At 37.7% G+C, this 19,066-nt stretch overlaps 1 protein-coding gene across 10 annotated transcripts in view; it reads left to right on the forward strand.

Annotated features, from left to right (window-relative positions):
- KMT2C (lysine methyltransferase 2C) overlaps window positions 1–19,066 on the forward strand; it is a 200,687-nt gene that overhangs the window by 116,236 nt on the left and 65,385 nt on the right. For 9 of the 10 annotated variants that reach the window (XM_069778217.1, XM_069778221.1, XM_069778222.1 and 6 more), the window contains 6 exons: window positions 9,058–9,177; window positions 11,632–11,748; window positions 16,109–16,210; window positions 16,390–16,494; window positions 17,653–17,834; window positions 18,609–18,773. In XM_069778217.1, coding sequence (XP_069634318.1) covers window positions 9,058–9,177; window positions 11,632–11,748; window positions 16,109–16,210; window positions 16,390–16,494; window positions 17,653–17,834; window positions 18,609–18,773 — 791 coding nt within the window. The remainder of the gene's footprint in view (window positions 1–9,057; window positions 9,178–11,631; window positions 11,749–16,108; window positions 16,211–16,389; window positions 16,495–17,652; window positions 17,835–18,608; window positions 18,774–19,066) is intronic. The other variant, XM_069778225.1, reaches the window with a different exon arrangement.

Genomic DNA, 19,066 nt, shown 5'->3' on the forward strand with positions numbered 1-19,066 from the left:
CAAAAATCAGCTGTAAAAGTAGCAATTTTTATATTCTATGTACAATAGAGTATTGACGTTAACCTCTTAATATGTGGTGTGAGTAATGCAAATAAAACTGAGTTGAATTACAGTTTGTAAGTCAGGTGTAACACAAAATCCTAGCTGTGATGCTAAATCAATAGAATCTGTTCAACAGTTTGAAAATTGTATTTTAAAATAAGAAAGTACTTAGCAGCTTGGCAGTACCTGTTGTAGAATTGGACAACTTACTTGTAAAATTAATTATCTGTCTTGTAAAAGTATGTTGGAAGTGTGTGAAGGTTTCTTTTGATTTCAGTTATCTTTGTCTTGCACTTTAAACACCTATTAAGCTGGAACTTCTGTGAAGTGAATAGCAATTTTCTGGTAAGAAAAGCGCATGCATACTTTTTGTCTTAAGTCCCGGTACGCTTTCTTGCTTTCCATTGATTATTTAGTTTTAGCACAGATTGGCACTTCATGGAGATCAGTGAAAAATTGTACTGAGTAAGGACTTAAACAAAATGAACACCCTGCGGATACTTGATTAGTGAAAAATAAATGCTTTTTCTGACCAGTAATCTAAATTCAGCTTAACTACTTGGTAGGGATTTGGGCTTTGGGATCTTTTTCAGACTCTTCATCAGTCAGTATTTACTTTTGTTCATCTCATTTTCCATGTTGGACATGAAGATACAAGTCTTGTAACTAATGCATCTTTTGAAAAAAGAGAAAGATCTTGTATATAATAGATGTTTACTAAAACCAGCTTTATTATTAAGACCTTACTTCTGCTTCCACAGAGTTTAAGAATGCTGTGTTTATTTTGCTTCAGTTAGATTTTCGAGGTCACTGTGCAGTAAGTTACATATGATATTTGCAGAAATATGTATATGCTTTCAACAGTGACAAAATTATTTCTGGTGTTGTAAGTTTGCCATGTTAACTCCCTACTTTGGGCCTTTGCTGAGGGACTGAAACGTGGTCTGTAGCATATAAATAAAGAGGTTTAGAAATGTCCAGTTACAGGTAGGTGCTTTCCTTCTAAGCAAGATGTAATTGGACAAATCCACGATGTGTAAGGCATGTGTTTAAATGTTTTAGCCTTTGAATTGCACACAGAAATTGGTTTAGGTTTGGTTTTGTGGGTTTGTTTTGTTTTGTTTTGTTTTTTAATTATTATTTTTGCTGTAAATGTTCCGTTTTTTTTAAAGAATTGTGTACTTTTCCAAATTAAGAGTTGTGGATAGGAGCAGGAGCCTCTCTGTATTCGATTGTCAAAGAACACCTTGTGTTTTTGTCAAATTCTGCTCAATTTATGTCATCTTAAAAAGCACACTTTACATACAGTGATTTTTTGTTAATATTTGTTCTAGTTCTCAGGAAAAAAAGTGCTACATTTTTTTTTATATTTATGCCAGCAGCCCTATATATGACTGTCTTTATAAGCAACTCATGATGTATGATTTTAGAAACTGAATCACAAATTGGTGAAAGAAAGAAGCCTCAGCTGTAACTGTAATCTTCCTTGCAATGCTCTCTCTTGCCTACTTTCAGTGCTCTCCAGATGCTTACGAGTGTAGGGTCTGGTTTGGTTTCCTGTTACATGACAATCCTTTGGGCCAGGTTTTGAAGGCAAGTAAGCAGGTTTTCACCAGGTGTAAGCACAAAGAATTAAGACCTGTTGTTTCATGCCAAGTGTGGCCCCATCGCTGAAGAAGGGACATAAACTTAATTTAAGGTATTTTAGCCTAACACAGTGTTTCAGTGCTTGTCTGTCTGAACGTGATTACATTGATCCGAAACAAGTAAAAAGTGGGGAAAACAATTCTGGAGGCAAAAGTACTTCTATGAACTTAAAGATATAGCAGTTTGGAATAAACCAGGTCATGTGTGGTTCTTCTCTGGGTGTCACTGAAGAGGAATTTTACATTCTCAAAAGCAGGTTAATTTTATGGGTTTGAGGTCTGCTTCTTTCTGTTTAAACAATAACACGTACTGCTCTTGTGTTGCTTTGTGTCAGGTCCTAGGTTATGCGATACAATTATTACCTTGCAGCTGCATGAGTTCTTAGGAACATGTCTTAGAGGGCAGTGAAATAGGAGAGAAAAGTTACACAAATAGGATTGGGTTATTTTTATTGATTAAAGAGGTTGTGGCTCCTGTACTTGGTGAAGCTAACATTGGCTCTACAGCTGCTTTCTTTTGTTGCACAAAGGAGCTGTCATTGCAGAGCTAGTTGCTTGTCCAAGACAAGTTTTAAAATAGATAACTCATAAAGAGTCTGATTACTCTGTGGACCCTGAAGACAAGCCAACATTAGCCAATTTCCACAGATGGCAATATTCTCCACTTTCTTGTAGAAGATTTAAATCTTTTAATATGTAGTTTACCTTGTTGGAATGTCCTATTCCTGTTAAAAAAAAAAATTGTAATGGATTTATGGAACGTCATAGGAAGAAGAATAGGAAAAAAAATTCTCTGGATCTTGAATATATTGCTCCTCGATTTTATAAGACACATGCTTCACTGGAGTCAGGGGAGTCCATGTAAAGGAATAGTTTCTGATTTGGATTTCTTTTCATTAAATTTAATGTATTGTGCTGGGCAGTAGAATGAATGATTGTCCCTTTCTTCAAAAATCTGTTAATCGAATTGCTAATAAAATATATTTGAATTTGAATAATTACTCAGTTTTGCTATTAAATACGAAGTTATGTATAATCTGAAGTGATTTCCTGTATAGGATCTTAGTAGTTTGGATTTGTAATAGGCTTTAGCGATGTGTCTGCAACACCACTATATCACTCCTATTTTGAAAGGACTAAAACCCATCTTACAAACCGTGAAGACAATATTCTGTTTAAAAAGGCTTAGTGAGTTCCTTCCAGGGCTGCACTATCAGTGTTGCTGTCGTCACCACCCCTCTCCCCCTCTCATGGGTTGACCCTGGCTGGATGCCATGTATTGGCTTTGCGTGCCAAGGTTTTGGCAGAGGGGGGATTACAGGGGTGGCTTCTGTGAGAAGCTGCCAGAAGCTTCCCCCATGTCCGATAAAGCCAAGGCCAGCCGGCTCCAAGATGGACCCGCCGCTGGCCAAGGCCGAGCCCGTCAGTGATAGTGGCAGTGCCTCTGGGATAACAGATTTAAGAAGGGAAAAAAGTTGCAGCGGGCACAGAAACTGCAGTCGGAGAGAGGAGTGAGAAGATGTGAGAGAACCAACCCTGCAGACCCCCAGGTCAGTGCAGAAGGAGGGGGAGGAGGTGCTCCAGGCGCCGGAGCAGAGATTCCCCTGCAGCCCATGGGGAAGACCATGGTGAGGCAGGCTGTCCCCCTGCAGCCCAGGGAGGTCCACAGCGGAGCAGATCTCCACCTGCAGCCCGGGGAGGACCCCACGCCGGAGCAGGTGGGTGCCCGAAGGAGGCTGTGACCCCGTGGGAAGCCCACCCTGGAGCAGGCTCCTGGCAGGACCTGTGGCCCTGTGGAGAGAGGAGCCCACGCTGGAGCAGGTTTTCTGGCAGGACTTGTGACCCCATCGGGGACCCACGCTGGAGCAGTGTGCTCCTGCAGGACTGCACGCTGTGGAAGGGACCCACACTGGAGCAGTTCATGAAGAACTGCAGCCCGTGGGAAGGACCCACGTTGGAGAAGTTTGTGGAGGACTGTCTCCCGTGGGAGGGACCCCACGCTGGGGCAGGGGAAGAGTGAGGAGTCCTCCCCCTGAAGAGGAGGATGAAGCGGCAGAGATGTGTGATGAACTGATCGTAACCCCCATTCCCTGTCCCCCTGTGCCACTGGAGGGGGTAGGTGGAGAATTGGGGAGTGAAGTTGTGCCCAGGAAGAAGGGAGGGGTGGAGGGAAGGTGTTTCAAGATTTTGTTTTATTTCTCGTTACCCTACTCTGATTGACTGGTAATAAATTAAGTTAATTTTCCCCAAGTCAAGTCTGTTTTGCCCATGATGGTAATTGGTCGAGTGATCTCTCCCTGTCCTTATCTCGACCCACGAGCCTTTCATTATATTTTCTCTCCCCTGTCCAGCTGAGGAGGAAGGGTGATAGAGCGGCTTTGGTGGGCATCTGGTCTCCAGCCATCGTCAACCCACCACACCCCCCTAGGACTTTTGCAGGCATCACTACTTTGGCTAGAAGGAACAGGAGAAAATCCATATTCTAAACAAAAGGGGAGCTATGTATAAATCAATATGTAGGTACAGTTATACTGATAAGAATTGCTTTGGCTGGTTCAAGCTTATTCTGCTTCAGAGAATTTGTTTTTTCTGTGTCAGCATAAGAACTCCTATCAGTAAGGTACACTTCTACTAACAGTGTTTGTTAGGATAGCATATTATCCATACTTTTAGCTACAGGTAAGCTTCAAATCTGCATCTGGCCCAGGGAGAGGACCCTCTATCTGCCAGGCTTAGAGTCTCACTGACTTCCCATGGGTTTTGGTCCATGGGCTGTCTCTTCTCTGTTTCTGTTATCCTGCTCCATAGCAGAACCAAATTGGTTTTTACATATATCCAAAATTTAGCTGTTTGCAGATCAGAGATACTCACTAGTAGGTGCCAGCATGGTAAAATTCTTACAGTGTTGTCCACAGAGTTGTGCCTGTGCAGTGTCTTCTCCATGGAATATGCAGATTCTCTACCCTTGCCTATAAACTGCAAAGTTATGCCAGGAGCAGGACCTCTCTTTGATCTTTTTCATATTTCTTTTTTCTGAAGTAATAGTCTTAAAATAAATTATCATGTAAGTTTATTAATGACTAATCTGACATGTATCTTGTTTGAAATAAATCTTCGCAAGGAAAATGGGTGTTTTTTTCTGTAGAGGTATACTTTAAATGGTATTGGGTATATTCTATGTATCTGAAATGAACAAATTTGATAGAGTTATTCTTGCTACAGCACTGTGTACTGGAAAGCATAATACAAAGTCAATAAATGGAGGGCATTACAATATGTGGCATTGTAAGACTGGTAGATGAAGAGTTGAGAGTGATCTGTAGAATAATATTGAATAGAAAATAATAACCTACTGTTTTTGTTATTCCATAAGTACTATTTTAGAATGCGTTCCATGGAAAATACTATGATTAGAGGTATTTAATTTTCATCCTGAAGATATTGGTGATCACTATTATACAGCTTACTACCTATTTCTAGGTGTTTTAAGAGAAATGCAGAGCAACATGATGGGTTCGGATGTATGTTCTTTCTTGGGTATTACGGCTTTTTTGTAGTCTTCAGTTACATAGTACCACTAAATATGTTGTTCTAGTGGTAGATGTTGGGAAAGAAGATGAAAAAGAGTCTTTTTCAAGGATTAGTTTTTGTTACAACTTTTATGGGTTTTGGTTTGTTTTCTTTAATGAGGAGCTATATTTTGAACTGATTAAATTTTGTTCACAACCCTAAAATTACATTAAATATTAAATTGCAAATCCAGCTTTGTGCATTTGCGATTGCAGTAGATTTCATAAAGCATTAAGCAGCTAAACACAGTCAGTGGTAATTTAGTGAGATCTCCTGACCCTTGCTGACATTGGGTTTCCTTTTGTTATAATTTACTTGCAGCTGTGTTGTTCAATTTCGAGGACTCAGGAATATGATGGAGAATTAGAACTTCCTGTTTCTGTCACAGTACATAATTATTGCCGTGGTTCTGATGTAAATGAACTGAATAGAACTTTCTTTTCAGTATTCTGTGGTAATAGGCATTAATTAAAAGCCAAAATATAATTAATGAATCTCTTGGATGTAATTCATTTGTTCATAGTATTGTGGAAGTGTATGTTTTTAATTAAGTTTATCTGACCAAGAATTTAAATGTTTCTGATCTACAATAAAACTTGGATTAAATTTCCAATTTAATTCTTAACAGTATGGTTCGTGAATCATATACAATTCATTTTTTTTTGCAAGACTGAATATTTCATATTCAGATTTAATATTCTATTAGCTTTTTAATCTTTTGAATATACTTAATGACTGGAGAAGTGTGTCTTCTTAAAAGGAAAATAATTTTGGGTGTCCCAAATAAGAGTAGGTAGTTTCAGTTGCTGGTAAGTATTTTCAGCACGTTTGAGATCTTGAATTTTGACCCTCAGCTAGCATGTTGCCTCCCTTACAGATTGATGTAAAGATTGTTTCTACAATACACAGATTTTCTTGGTGTTGCTATACAGACTTTCTTTGAGTTCCCATATTACAAGAACAGTTACTTACTCTGCATTATGGATTTTAGAAATATGGGGAAACTGTAACTAAAATTCAATGGAATTTTTAAATTTGTCTTGCAAAAATGGAATGTTCTTTGATACTAAAAATACGGCTAGCATAGTAAAGGTAAATTTCCTGTTGCCACAGACCTGCCGATGTAGTTGCTAACTAGTGTGACAGTGCTTAGTAAAAACTTGAGATTTTGATGGAGAAGTGATTCATAAACTACAGTGCTCTTGATATAACCAAACCAGACTTCAGTCTTGCCATTTCTGCCTGGTGGAAGTTGCTGCGGGCTCGAGGAGTGGGATTCACCCAACTGCAGATGTTCAAAGATCTGCTGTAGTCACCTCGAGGTTCCTGTTAGAGTTGCTGGAGAGAGCTAGGGGCATGTAGGGTGAGACTAATCTGACACCTTCCATCCTGTGCGGCGAGTTGCCCGCTCCAGGCACCCGTTTCTTGTTGCTGACCGTGCAGGGAGCCCAGGGTGATTCAGCACAGATAGTGACGTGTGTTTCAGCGGAGTCACCCCAGGAATGTGTTTGGGTAGGTGTATCAAACCTCCATTTCTGTGGAAGTTTGCTTGCTTGCTTTCCTCCTGTTTCTGACTTGGCCCCTGTTATGTCATGAATAGTATGCCCTTAGGTCCTGGGTGTGAATGGGGACTCTTGTCCATCTCTAGGTTTACGGGTGCAGGTTTCTGCTTAACACTGTTCCCTTGTTAGAAGTTGTTCATCCTTTTCATCTGCTGAGTCGTCTGCATGATGACCATCTAACTGAAGTCAAGCAAAAAACTGCGATAGCAAAATCTTAGAACTTAAGCTGTTTAATCAAGCATACTCACTTTAACCCAAGTGCAGGTGAGCAGTTGCTGGCACTAGCAGTTCAGCTAGGGTATTTTTTGGAAGCACCTTGGCAGAGGGGAGACAATGATGGACAGTTGAAAACACACAGGTAGTCTTCTGGGAGCTAAGCAGTTTGTAGGTTGTGTACCTAATTACCACCTTGTGTGGGCAGAATTGTAAATTTTTTATTTTTTTAAGTGCTTTACTGTCTATATTCCCTTTCCCATGCAGGCATAACTAAACTCCTAGAAAGCAGATTTATGCTCAACACCACTGTGGCCACACTGTAGGCTGTACTGCTTGGACAATGTTGGCATTTTTAAAAAGCAACTTTTATGCATAATCGGGCTTTTAGGTCACTGCCAAACTTTTTCTTTTTGATCTATTTTGCCAGTTTAAATACTGAGCTATCTGAGCAGCCATAGGTTACTGCCTACTCAGCTCTGCAAGCAGATGGCGTTATACGAGCTTTTCCTCATCTGCTCGAGGGTAAGCAAGATGTTGGCTCATACTCACCTTCACTGGCAGATTAAGCTAACCTGGCTGCGCTTCACGTGGATTAGGGAGGTCTTGACCACAATCCTTCTGGCCTAAAATCAGTTGAGGGGTAGCCCTATTTTCAGTCAGCGCAGCTGTTAGCAAAATACATATTTACAGTCAGAGATGAATATATGTTTTGATGAGTTGTTAATTCCAAAGAAACTCTTTCCCACACATTCTTCATGAAGAATATTTCATTTCAGAAAAAAAACACATTTTGCAAAGCTACCTTGTTTTTCTTAATGCTTATTATTGTATAGACCAGTATTCAAAGGCGTAAATGTGTTTGGGCTTGCCCATATGAGCAGTTATGCATGTGTGAATAGTTGGGCCTATTAATATGCATGAGGTTATTCCGTATCATCCGTGCAATTCTACTGCCGAGTGTCATTCTCGAGAAGGTAAACTTATACTTTTCATCTATATTACTTCTCACCTTGGTATTTGTTATTTCTTACTCTCACAAACTTAGAATTAGGAAAACGTATTATCCTTTAACTATTCTAATGTGTAAATTTAGAATGAAGTTATTTGTAATGGCTATCTCCTGCAGTCTCTACTCAGGGTTTGAGAAAGTCTTCCACAGATTTTAATGTGTATGAGCAACTTCAGCGTGGTTTTTTTTTCATGTTCATTTTAGTATTTTCTTCTTGTTTTGCCATATTTCTTGTGACAGAGTTATACAATATCTCACCACAATGGGAACTATATAAATAGGGATAATAATGAATTAGTTAAAAAGAGTTTGTAGGTATGCCATATGGATGTGTATTATTACATGTATATAATAACGTATTAAAATTTGATACCACAGTGTAACATGAAAACACTGGGGTGAAAAAAACTTAGTAATGGCATTTTATAATGGTTTATTTGTGGCAAACTTGGAGGCAAGAGATACTTTGTTAATTACCATGGCTATTTTTCTTTTTTTTTTTTTTCCCCAATGGTTTATTTATATACCTTTTGTTTCACACACTTCTCAAGCTAGTTGTTGCTGTGATTGTCAGTAGTTTAGACTCAGAAGTCAACTAAGGCCATCTGTTCTTTCAAAATGTGATTTGAAGTGTAAAAGGGGATGTTGTCATCTCAAACTACTGTCTTCTTCATTTGATGCAATAAAATTTAGGGATATATTTGTTGCTGTTATGATTGCTTGCTTTCAATTTGTATTATGCTTTGTTTATAAAACTCATTTTGTTGTACTTAACCATCAGTTGGCGGTTAATATTTGTTTTAGTGTATGTTTCAATGAGAACCTAAAAATTTCCCACCTTCTTCTCACTCAGTGAACTAATTGACTACTTAAGTTAACGTAGAAATGCCTATGCCTGCATGTGCTTTGCTTTTCAGATTTTTTTTGCTTGCTTTTTTTCTTTTTTTTTTCTCTTTTTTTTTTTTATGTTGCGAAGTTTTATACATCTATTTTCTCACCTGCCGTATCCTAGGGGGCTTGGAGTACCAATAATACAGTCAGCCCACCTTCCTGGTCCCCAGACATTTCAGAAGGTCGGGACATTTTTAAATCCAGACAGCTTCCTGGCAGTGCCATTTGGAGCATCAAAGTGGTAAATAATTTGAATTTATTTTCATGTATCCGTTGCTATCTTTCTGCTGTAGAGACTAGTGATGAAATTCTGTAACTCACAACTGAATTAATCTTCCATTCTATTACTCTTTAAGGCCTTTAAAAATTACTGAAACTCTGGAGCTTTCAGGTTAAAACATGTATGCTTTCCAGAGTGTGCAGTATGATGGCATTGCCCTGATTTTCAATGGCAAAGAATAGCTTGTATTACCAATTTTTTGTGTGTGTTGAATACCTCACATTTTATGGTTGGCTTTACATAGCTGTCAAATTAAATTACGTGAGAAGGAAAATGTACTTAAGACTGGCAGTAAGGTAAGCCAGGCACAGAAAGGAGCAGAATTCTGAAGAGTGGCTTGAATTTGTTGCTGTGGAGAAATCTTGCATAGTGGATTCAAAGTGACATCATTTTTAGCTTGTGGGGGAATAAATAACAACTTTCCTATCTGATTAGATGGAGCAAAGCTTGTATCCACAGTGACATTTACCATTAAAAACACCTGAAGAAACTAAGTGGAATTATGATTTTAAAATAAAGGCAAAAAAGCTAAAAGATGAAATTCTGACAAATAGCTGTAACTTCCCAATGATTTATTTTCATCTCACTTTAACCCTCATGCTAATTTTATTTTAATTTGACATTAGCTTAGCTTTTGCTGCTTCAAGCATTAATTTTCAGCTTAATATTCAGCATTAACATTGATACAAGTATGTGCTTATTCCTGTTACTAGTTGTGTGAAAATAACAATACTGATACCTTGTCTGAAATGGACAAAATAAGAAACATGCCAGGAGAGTTTGCATCTTAAAAAAATTGATGCTTGTATGTCCTGTGTGTGCATACGTATTAACTCCATATATATGTAAGGACAACATTTTTTGTTTCACCTTAGTACATATAAATACTTTAGCCATCAATAGCATCCTTCCTTTCACTTCCTAAATAGCATTGTGTTACATTACCTCTTTGTTTAAGAGTAAGTCAATTTGATTTTTCTTTCCATTAATAGATGGGTGTTAATCAAATTTTAACATTGGCATGGTTGGATTCTCCCTTTAATTATGACCATTAACTTCTATATCTTCTTTAAAACAGGAGTTGGCATATTTGAAAAATAGTGTTGCTATTATTGAGCCCGTAGTGCTGCTTTCCATCCAGGAAACTCCTGTCTCTGTCAGTAGAGACTGTTCATTTCTGTTGGCAACACCATCCCCAAGGAGCTTTGTGGTTCCGTCAACATTGTTTTATTGAGTAAATGTTTTGTCCTGGTATTAAAAATAGTTTCCAGCAAACGTTTGGATACAGACACCGTATCTAGATACTTTGTGGATGGAGTTAGGCTGTATTAGGAGCTGAGATTATTCACAAATTTGAAATGCAATAAATAATCTCAGTGCTTATTTCATAGTAGAAAAGGTGCTTATTTGAGTGTATACCATAATTATTGTCATTTTTACAGACTAGAGGCTCTGAAACATGTTGTAAAGGTGTCTGATGTACCAGCCAGAACTCAGGGACATTGTCAATACGTTCTTTTTCTCTCTGGAAAAATATTAAGGAGGATTAAGGATCCTCTTTGTGTTTAGTTCATTTTGAAATTAAAAAAAAAAAAAGGAAATTCAAACTAAACCACAGTATTAATATCAGGTAATTATTATTAAAAACATGCTTGCATTTCCACAGTTAATTGTAGTTGAACATACTGTAAATACTGCAGAGCACACAAGACTGCAATTGTTGTATGTCTGCATCTGAAATAAGGAAGGGGGAAAAAGAAGCTGTCTAAAAATAAGTCATTATTTTGTAAGAAAAACATTGTATTATGGGAAGTGTTGATCTGAGTGTAACTGATAGAATTAATATAAAAAGCTCTCTCTGTATCTGCTGAATTAAGAGAGTTTGGTGGAGCTAGCTCCTGCTTCTCTTTGGGAGCAGGATTGAGTCCTAATAAATTCCAATGTTTGCTTGATTATTGATAGTGTAACGAAAGCATCTATGATTGCAAGTAATCAAGTGTCCAGACCCTATTCAGAAGTCCCATGACTGTCTGAGCTGACTGTTTAAAAAGAAAACATTCCTTCTGGCCTAAAATGAATCATAGAATAGAGGATATTTATTTTGCATACTTTGTGGGGAAAAAAAATACGTTTCCATATTTGCAGTTACTCCTGAGCAGAATATAAACATTTCTGGTTTTGGCTGCTTTCTCACTGGTGATAAAGGTGATCATGATATGTCATGTAAGTAGTTAAATGTATTTCACAATGATTTATGCAGTGACTTAATGACTATGGCCTAGTGTGTTCATATTCACTTGAAATCATAGGGTGTTTTTTTACTTATGTTTTTTCCTAGAAGCACTGAACAAGTTTGAATCCCATATAACAAAAGAACTTCAGGTTGCATTTAAATTGTTATCTTATATTGAATAGGGCCGTGGATCAGGATTCCCAGGGAAGCGGAGGCCACGTGGCGCAGGTCTTTCAGGAAGAGGTGGCAGAGGTAGATCAAAACTGAAAAATGGAGTTGGGACTGTAGTCATTCCAGGGGTAAGAACATTTATTTTTGAGTCGCGTTGCAGTCTGTTAATATGACATAATTTTATTCATCTATAATTCTTGTATTAAAATACTGTATAAAACCAAGGAGCACTAAAAAGCAGAGGTATTTGATAAAGCCTGGCTATTACTAAGTGTTTGTGACAAAGAACTACAACACTGTAGCTTAATGGACCTGAAGCAATTTTATGCTGCTTTTTCCACTTAAAGGGACAACTGTTGGGAGTCTTAGAGTACTCCTTCCGTTTCCTCTGGTGGAAAACACATGGGGTAAAGGCAGCACTCACTGGAACAACACAGAAGAGGAGAGCGAGGCTTGTGCATAAGAATGTAACAGCAGCCATAGCAGATCAGACCAGAGGTTCTTCTACCCAGGGGACCAAAACTGAGTGCTGGGGGAGGAGTGCAGAAACAGAAGAGGTGTAGAGAAGGAGACACTTCAGAACCTTGTGGCTTGGGGACTTGCTGAACAGGAGGTAGTATCTTGTCTTGGGCAGCCTGTGTTGGAGCTTTCTTTCATGAATTTGTCTATTCACTTCTAAAACTTCTGGAAAACATGTTAAACTTTTTTAGTTCTACAGCTCATCAGCCTGTTGTTTTAAATTACTTTCTGGTTTCATTGCCTGTTCCTTAGTGCTCTTACAGAAGAGGCAGTGGAGAGTTGTTTTCTATTCACTTTCTCCATCCATGCCACTCAGTTTCTATAGATCGCCGTCCTTTCTCCTTCTTTTCCACTGTTCCCTTGCTAGTTTGGAGAATCCCAGTATCTTGAGTTGTTCCTTGTATGGAAGCTATTCCATATTTTTATCATCCCTGTCAGTTGTTTTGTCATGTTCAATTTTTGATATTCGGACTTTCATCTGCCTTTTTATAGCCCAGCACTCAGCTTTATGAAGTTCTTGTTCAGCTCTCCATAGTTGCTTTTTGTTTTTTATTACTCTGAATATCTTAATACTGTTGGCAAGCTTTGTCACCTTGCTCCTCGCTTGATTTTTCAGATTGCACACAAGTGTGTTGGAACACCACGGCCTATTAGCAGACATCCCTATCAGATTTCCACTACTGCTATTCTCCGACATAGAAAACTGATAATTTATTCTACTCTTTATTTTGTGTCATGTCAATATAGGGACGTTTCCTCTAATTCGATGTCAGTTTACCTTTTTTTAAGGAGCATTGGTGAAGGACTTTGTTACCAAATTCTTTTGGCAAAGTAAGTTATGTCAGTCAGATTTCCCTGTCCCCAGGCTTGCTGACTCCTTCAGAGAGCTCTGATAGATCCTCATTTACCATAATTAAAGCTTCCTTGACTCTTTAACAAAATATAATATCAATGTGGCTGCAAGTTCTCTGTTATGATCAAATGTCCAATATTCTGTAGGACGGTACATGGCTTCCTCCCAGAAACCTTTGATAAAATGGTAGTTATATTTGCTGTCTCCCATTCCTACAGCACTGAAGTGATTCTAAGTTCACTGTTGCTCACTGTAATTGATAGTTAAGCTATTTCATACTTGAAGTCCTTTTAAAACTCTTAAATCTTATATAGTCCTGGTCTTCTCCTCATAAGAAGAGGGATTTTGGTATGAAAAACTGTTGGAAATGTGGACTGCAAAAAATCCGTAGTTTTTCTCCTGCTATGGACTTGGCTTCTTTGAACGTTTCTTTTAAAGTTTGATTATCAATCAGCCCTGCAGATTTTGAGAGGCATCCTGTTCCTCATGTTCAGAGAAGGACTTACTCATTTTTATGTCTTTATGAAGTAGTTCCTCAGACTCTTCTTTAGACCTGCGTTTTTGTGTTCTTACATACAATCTGTTTGAGTTTATACAGCATTGTGCCACTTTTTGCTGCCTGTGTAATAATTTCTTGGAATACTCTGTGACTGTGATCTGGTAAAGGAAAAAATGTCTCTATCATTGCTCCCTTTTAAAGCTTTGGATGGTTAAGATTCATAAGCAAATACATAATTTTAAACATACAGGATGAGTTCCACTCAAACTAGTCATAGGTACCTTAATGAATTGGAGGCTTTCCATAATTATTTAGTCCTCAGTACAGGAAAGACATGGACCTGTTGGTGTGAGTCCAGAGGAGGGCCAGAAAAATGATCAGAGGGATGGAACACCTCTCCTATGAGGAAAGACTGAGTTGGAGTTGTTTAGCCTGGAGAGGAGAAGGATCCGGGGAGACCTTACTGCAGCCTTCCAGTACTTGAAGGGGGCTTGTAAGAAAGATTGGGACAGACTTTTTAGCAGGGCCTGTAGCAATAGCACAAGGGGCAGTGGTTTTAAACTAGAAGAGGGGAGATTCAGACTAGATATAAGGAGGAATTTTTTTATGACAAGGGTGGTGAAACACTGGAATAGGTTGCCCGGAGATTTGGTAGATGCCCCATCCCTTGAAACATTCAAGGGCAGGTTGGACAGGGCTCTGAACAACATGATCTAGTGGAAGATGCCCCTGCTTATTGCAGGGGGCTTGGATTAGATGATCTTTAAAGGTCCCTTCCAACCCAGACCATTCTGTGATTCTATGTTAAAAAGCACAAAATTGTTCTTCAAGGGAAGCTGGGTTTTACAGAACAAACTCAAAAATTTTTGTAACTGAACAGAGGTTACTGAGTTTGGTAAATTGCTATAAATACAAAATGGACATCACTCTCTACCATTTCCTATAGAAATTTGATCCTGTGACTCATCAAGTAAATGGCAGCTTCAGAGTTCTATAGCAGAGATGTGTCTGTCTTATGGTAGAGTAGGTAAAGGTAGCAATAGCAAGAGACCAGCCTTTTGCCAGATAAATGTTTGAAATGGGAGTATTTTTAGCCCCTTTGCACAAACTGATTCTTACTCAGTGTGGGATCATGACCAGTGGACAACTACACAAATCTGGAAATATCTTGGTATGTATTGGGAATGGGGAAGAAGGTGGCTACAGGTTAACCCAAGCTGGGACATGGCTGGCATTAAGCAAGCATCAAAACTGCAGTGATTCAGTCCTTCAAATTCTGCTCTTTTGTATATGCAAGCAATTCCAAGAACTTTGTGGAACCTGTGGAGATAGATGCAAGGGAAAAGCTCTCCCTGAACGTATGAAGAGGTGTTTTGGGTGTTTTTTGGTTAATTAGTTAGTTACAGCTGCAGTGCTCTCAACCATACAGTAATTAAAACACGTTAACAATATACTCCTGTTTAAGCTGTTTCTCAGTAAACAGTGATTTTCAGCAACAGTCTATCAGAAGGATTCCTGTAGCTGTTCTAACGGTATTTGCATTTGTCTCTAGACTGATGTTTGGATTTGTAAAATATTTAAATTATTATTTAAACAAAACTATTTGTGTAAGACTTAAAATGTATTTAAAATCATACACATTTATAAAATAAAAACAGCTGGTAAAACAAAGTTACATTTCTCTATCATGCATTTGTTCTTTTATATAGAACTGTGTGCTCTTATCTTACAAACATCCATGGCTGCTACGGGTTTAGAGGGTAAATAGTTAGGCCTGTTAATTTAAATTCATGGATAGCAAATTCTGCATAGCAAGACTTGCATGAAAGTCAGAACACAGTTGAAGTCTTTTTTTCTTCCTTTTCTTTCTGAGAAGCTATATGTACATGTATACACTGAATTAATAAAGAGCAGGGTGGAGTAACAGTCTCTTAATCAAAAGGAGAACGACTCTCTGCAGTAAGAGCTTATGGATTGAGATCAAACCAGCCATTTCAAGTTCAATGCAAGTTTTTACGGGCAAGATAGATAAGCCTCATAAAGAAACTGCTTACAGAGAGTATATTAACTATTGAAACTTTAGAACTCTCACTTATTCCTCTAACATACTTTTGGAACATTAGTTAAACCACATTTTAGGCAATATGGGACAAATTACATTTCTGCAATTGCTCTTCGAATTAACACTCAGAAGTGTGTCGCTGCAATTAACTTTTTGACAAGAAGTTCAGTGTTTATATGTAGGTAACAGAGCAGACTGGTCACAGTATGACAATTTCTGCTTAGTGAATTTATTTTTTTTTTTTTACACTACCTCTTTCCTTCCATTTTAAAGTGCAATGGGGTAATGTGTAAAGAACAAAAGAGGGGAAGAGAATGTAAAGTCTAAAACTGAAATAGTGATGATGCTTGCACTGACGTGAAAATGTGAATTAATATAGTAATTTCTGATGAAGGTAGCTTTTTATGAAAGTTCGTATGGTATGAATAAGTATTTGCAAAGCTTGTATTCTCTGGTACTACTAAAAATTAACATTTAGAAAATAAGTTTCATCTTGTCTCATGTCTTAAATAGTAAGCATATCACATTTTCTATGTGGTGTATTTTTTTTAATAGGTCACAACTATGGATATTTCATCTAACAAAGATGAGGAAGAAAACTCGATGCATAATACAGTTGTCCTCTTCTCTAACAGTGACAAGTTCACTCTTCATCAGGTTAGGATAATAGTTACTGTGTTTTCATTCTGTTTCTCTGCTTTTAATTAGAAAAAAGTAAATTAATGTCCTTGTTAGGAGTTAAATTATACAGCAAGCTAGTTGGATTTTACAGTTACATGTTTTCAGAATTTAGTGTCTGGCATGTGTTGAAAATCTGCTGTTTTCTATCATTTCAGGATATGTGCGTAGTATGTGGGAGTTTTGGCCAAGGTGCTGAGGGCAGGTTGCTTGCCTGTTCTCAATGTGGTCAGTGTTACCATCCATACTGTGTCAGTATTAAGGTGAGTGCTTTTGTTACATTAAAAAATCACTTGATTACACTTTTTTCATATTGTATTTTAATAGCACTATGCTGCCTTTGGTTTTGTGGTAATTAGGGGAGTCATTAACTTGTTAGATATTCATCAGCTAATGTGACCATTATTTGTATGTGACTTGTGAAAGACTTTAATTAAATGTCATTTTATAGTATGCATTGCCTCAAGAGAAATTAACCTTTTTGTAATTTCACAACCATAAATAGCACTGATTATCCAGCAGTTGGTTAAAATAACAGTTTGAGATATAGGCTTAAAACCTAAATACAAGCAGAATTAAAAGCAAAGAAAAAAAATTGTACTGCATCTTCATTTACTAGGGGCATAAGGTTTAGTTGATTAAATTTGTCTGTTGGCTGTCAGAATTGACAGCAGTTGGAGTGGTTAATTAATACATTTTACATTCATTAGTCTAGGAGAGAATGTGTGAAAATTAAATTTGAGTGGTATGAGATGACTTAGCAAGCGTATAATAAGCTATTTACTGCAATATATACACCATATACTCTTTATTATATAAGTACATCTATGTAAAAGTGGGATTTTTTTAAACATGTTACAAAACTTTATTTTAAATGTACTTTATGAAACGCCATATGCATATTTCATGCAACTATAATTTGACTTTGTGTTTATATACTGCTCTTACATTATATATTAATTACAGTAAATTAGTTGTTTGCTTCAGGTGACTAAAACCCCAGTACTGGTTATCACAGATAATTTAGAAAAGATACAGGATTTGTAATGACCTGCATCCTAGCTTTACTACATAGCTGAAAAAAAAAGCAACCATGTCTTCTCCTTCATCCCTACAGGACCAGCTACTCCTATAAGGAGTAAACTGTCCTACATGTAGATCCACTGCAGTGTATATTCCTTGGTATGCTAGTTTGTCTAAAAAATTATATTCTGGAACAGTATCAGATGTCAGTAATGACAGTTTCTTTTTGTTTAATCCATTCCCATTTATTGAAGCTTCAGAAAGTCTAATGGTTAAACAGCTAATTGTAATGTGGGTAGCGTGCACAAAAGAGCATCTGTGCTCCACTAGCCAGACCTTAATTTGTACAACGATCATACAGAGCAGTTTTCAAATAATTTTCACCTTGCCATTTGCAGATTACTAAAGTGGTGCTCAGCAAAGGTTGGAGGTGCCTGGAGTGCACAGTGTGTGAAGCCTGTGGGAAAGCCACAGATCCAGGGAGACTGCTTCTCTGTGATGACTGCGATATCAGCTACCACACATACTGCTTAGATCCACCCCTGCAGACAGTTCCGAAGGGAGGCTGGAAGTGCAAATGGTGTGTTTGGTTCTGGGGTCAGGAATATTGACTCCTGGCCTCTTTTGTTCCTTTTTGTCACTTCGTATTTGCAATGTCAATTGAACTGTAATAATGTTTTACCTGTATTTAAGTCAGGTGTATTAAACAAAGCAAACAAAATACTTTTGATTTTTGTTTCATTCAATTATCAATTTAATAGGGAAACTGTTATCTCCTCTTAATACTGTTTCTTCATGCCAAAACCCAAGTAAGTAGAGGTGGACAAAATTTTTCTTTTGAAACTCTTAGCCAACAAAAAATCCAGTTTACGTTCATTGGAATGTTCATTCTAATGTTTAGCTGGAAAAATGAATGGGTGCTTCGCCAAACTGTTCTCAAAATAAAACCCTCTGAAAACCATTTGTTTTATTTGGGTGAAACACAAACAGACTAGACCTCTCTCATGGTTAAGTCTCCATATCTCCAAGTGTGTGGCAACTGGAAGCAGGAACTCCTTTGACCTGTTGAGCTGTTACAATCACCCGTCTGCCTGTTTTTGCAGATTGAAGGGAATTCTTACTTAGGAGCTTTCTTTAAAAAGTTTAAAAACTGTTGGCAATGTTCAAAATCTAAATAATACCATTTTCATTCAATTAAAATATTGTTTGACCTGAAATGAATTCTACCCCCACCCCACCATGGTTAGTGATCTAAAACTTAATTACTCACCCAGTTCTAAGTAGGAGGGTTTTAAAGCCACAAAATAATCTTCCTGTGAACTGAAAGTAATAGATCATTTTGTCTGTTCTGCAGGTGTGTTTGGTGCAGACACTGTGGAGCAACTTCTCCAGGTTTAAGATGTGAATGGCAAAATAATTACACACAGTGTGCTCCCTGCGCAAGTTTGTCTACCTGCCCAATCTGCTATCGCACTTACAGGGATGAAGAGCTTATAATTCAGTGTAGACAATGTGATCGGTAAGGATTTCTAGTATTTTACAGTTTTTTCATGTTTAAGGCTTATTTTAATTTTTTTCCCCTAATGTAAAAGCGTAAAGATGAAGGGAATGGTCTTGTGGTAAAGAGCACTGGATTGAGTCTCAGAAGTCTCTTATTAGTTCATTCCTAGTTGTACCACAGACTTAACTATACGACTCTGGGCAAATTAATTAATCACTCTGTGCCTCATTTTCCCCCTCTGTAAAAATAAAACTAATTTACCTTGCAAGACTGTTCTTGTGAGGTTAAATCTAGATTACATTGCATCAAGT

The sequence above is a fragment of the Haliaeetus albicilla genome, chromosome 2, assembly GCF_947461875.1.
Source record: "Haliaeetus albicilla chromosome 2, bHalAlb1.1, whole genome shotgun sequence".
In the NCBI taxonomy this organism is placed as follows: Eukaryota; Metazoa; Chordata; class Aves; order Accipitriformes; family Accipitridae; genus Haliaeetus; species Haliaeetus albicilla.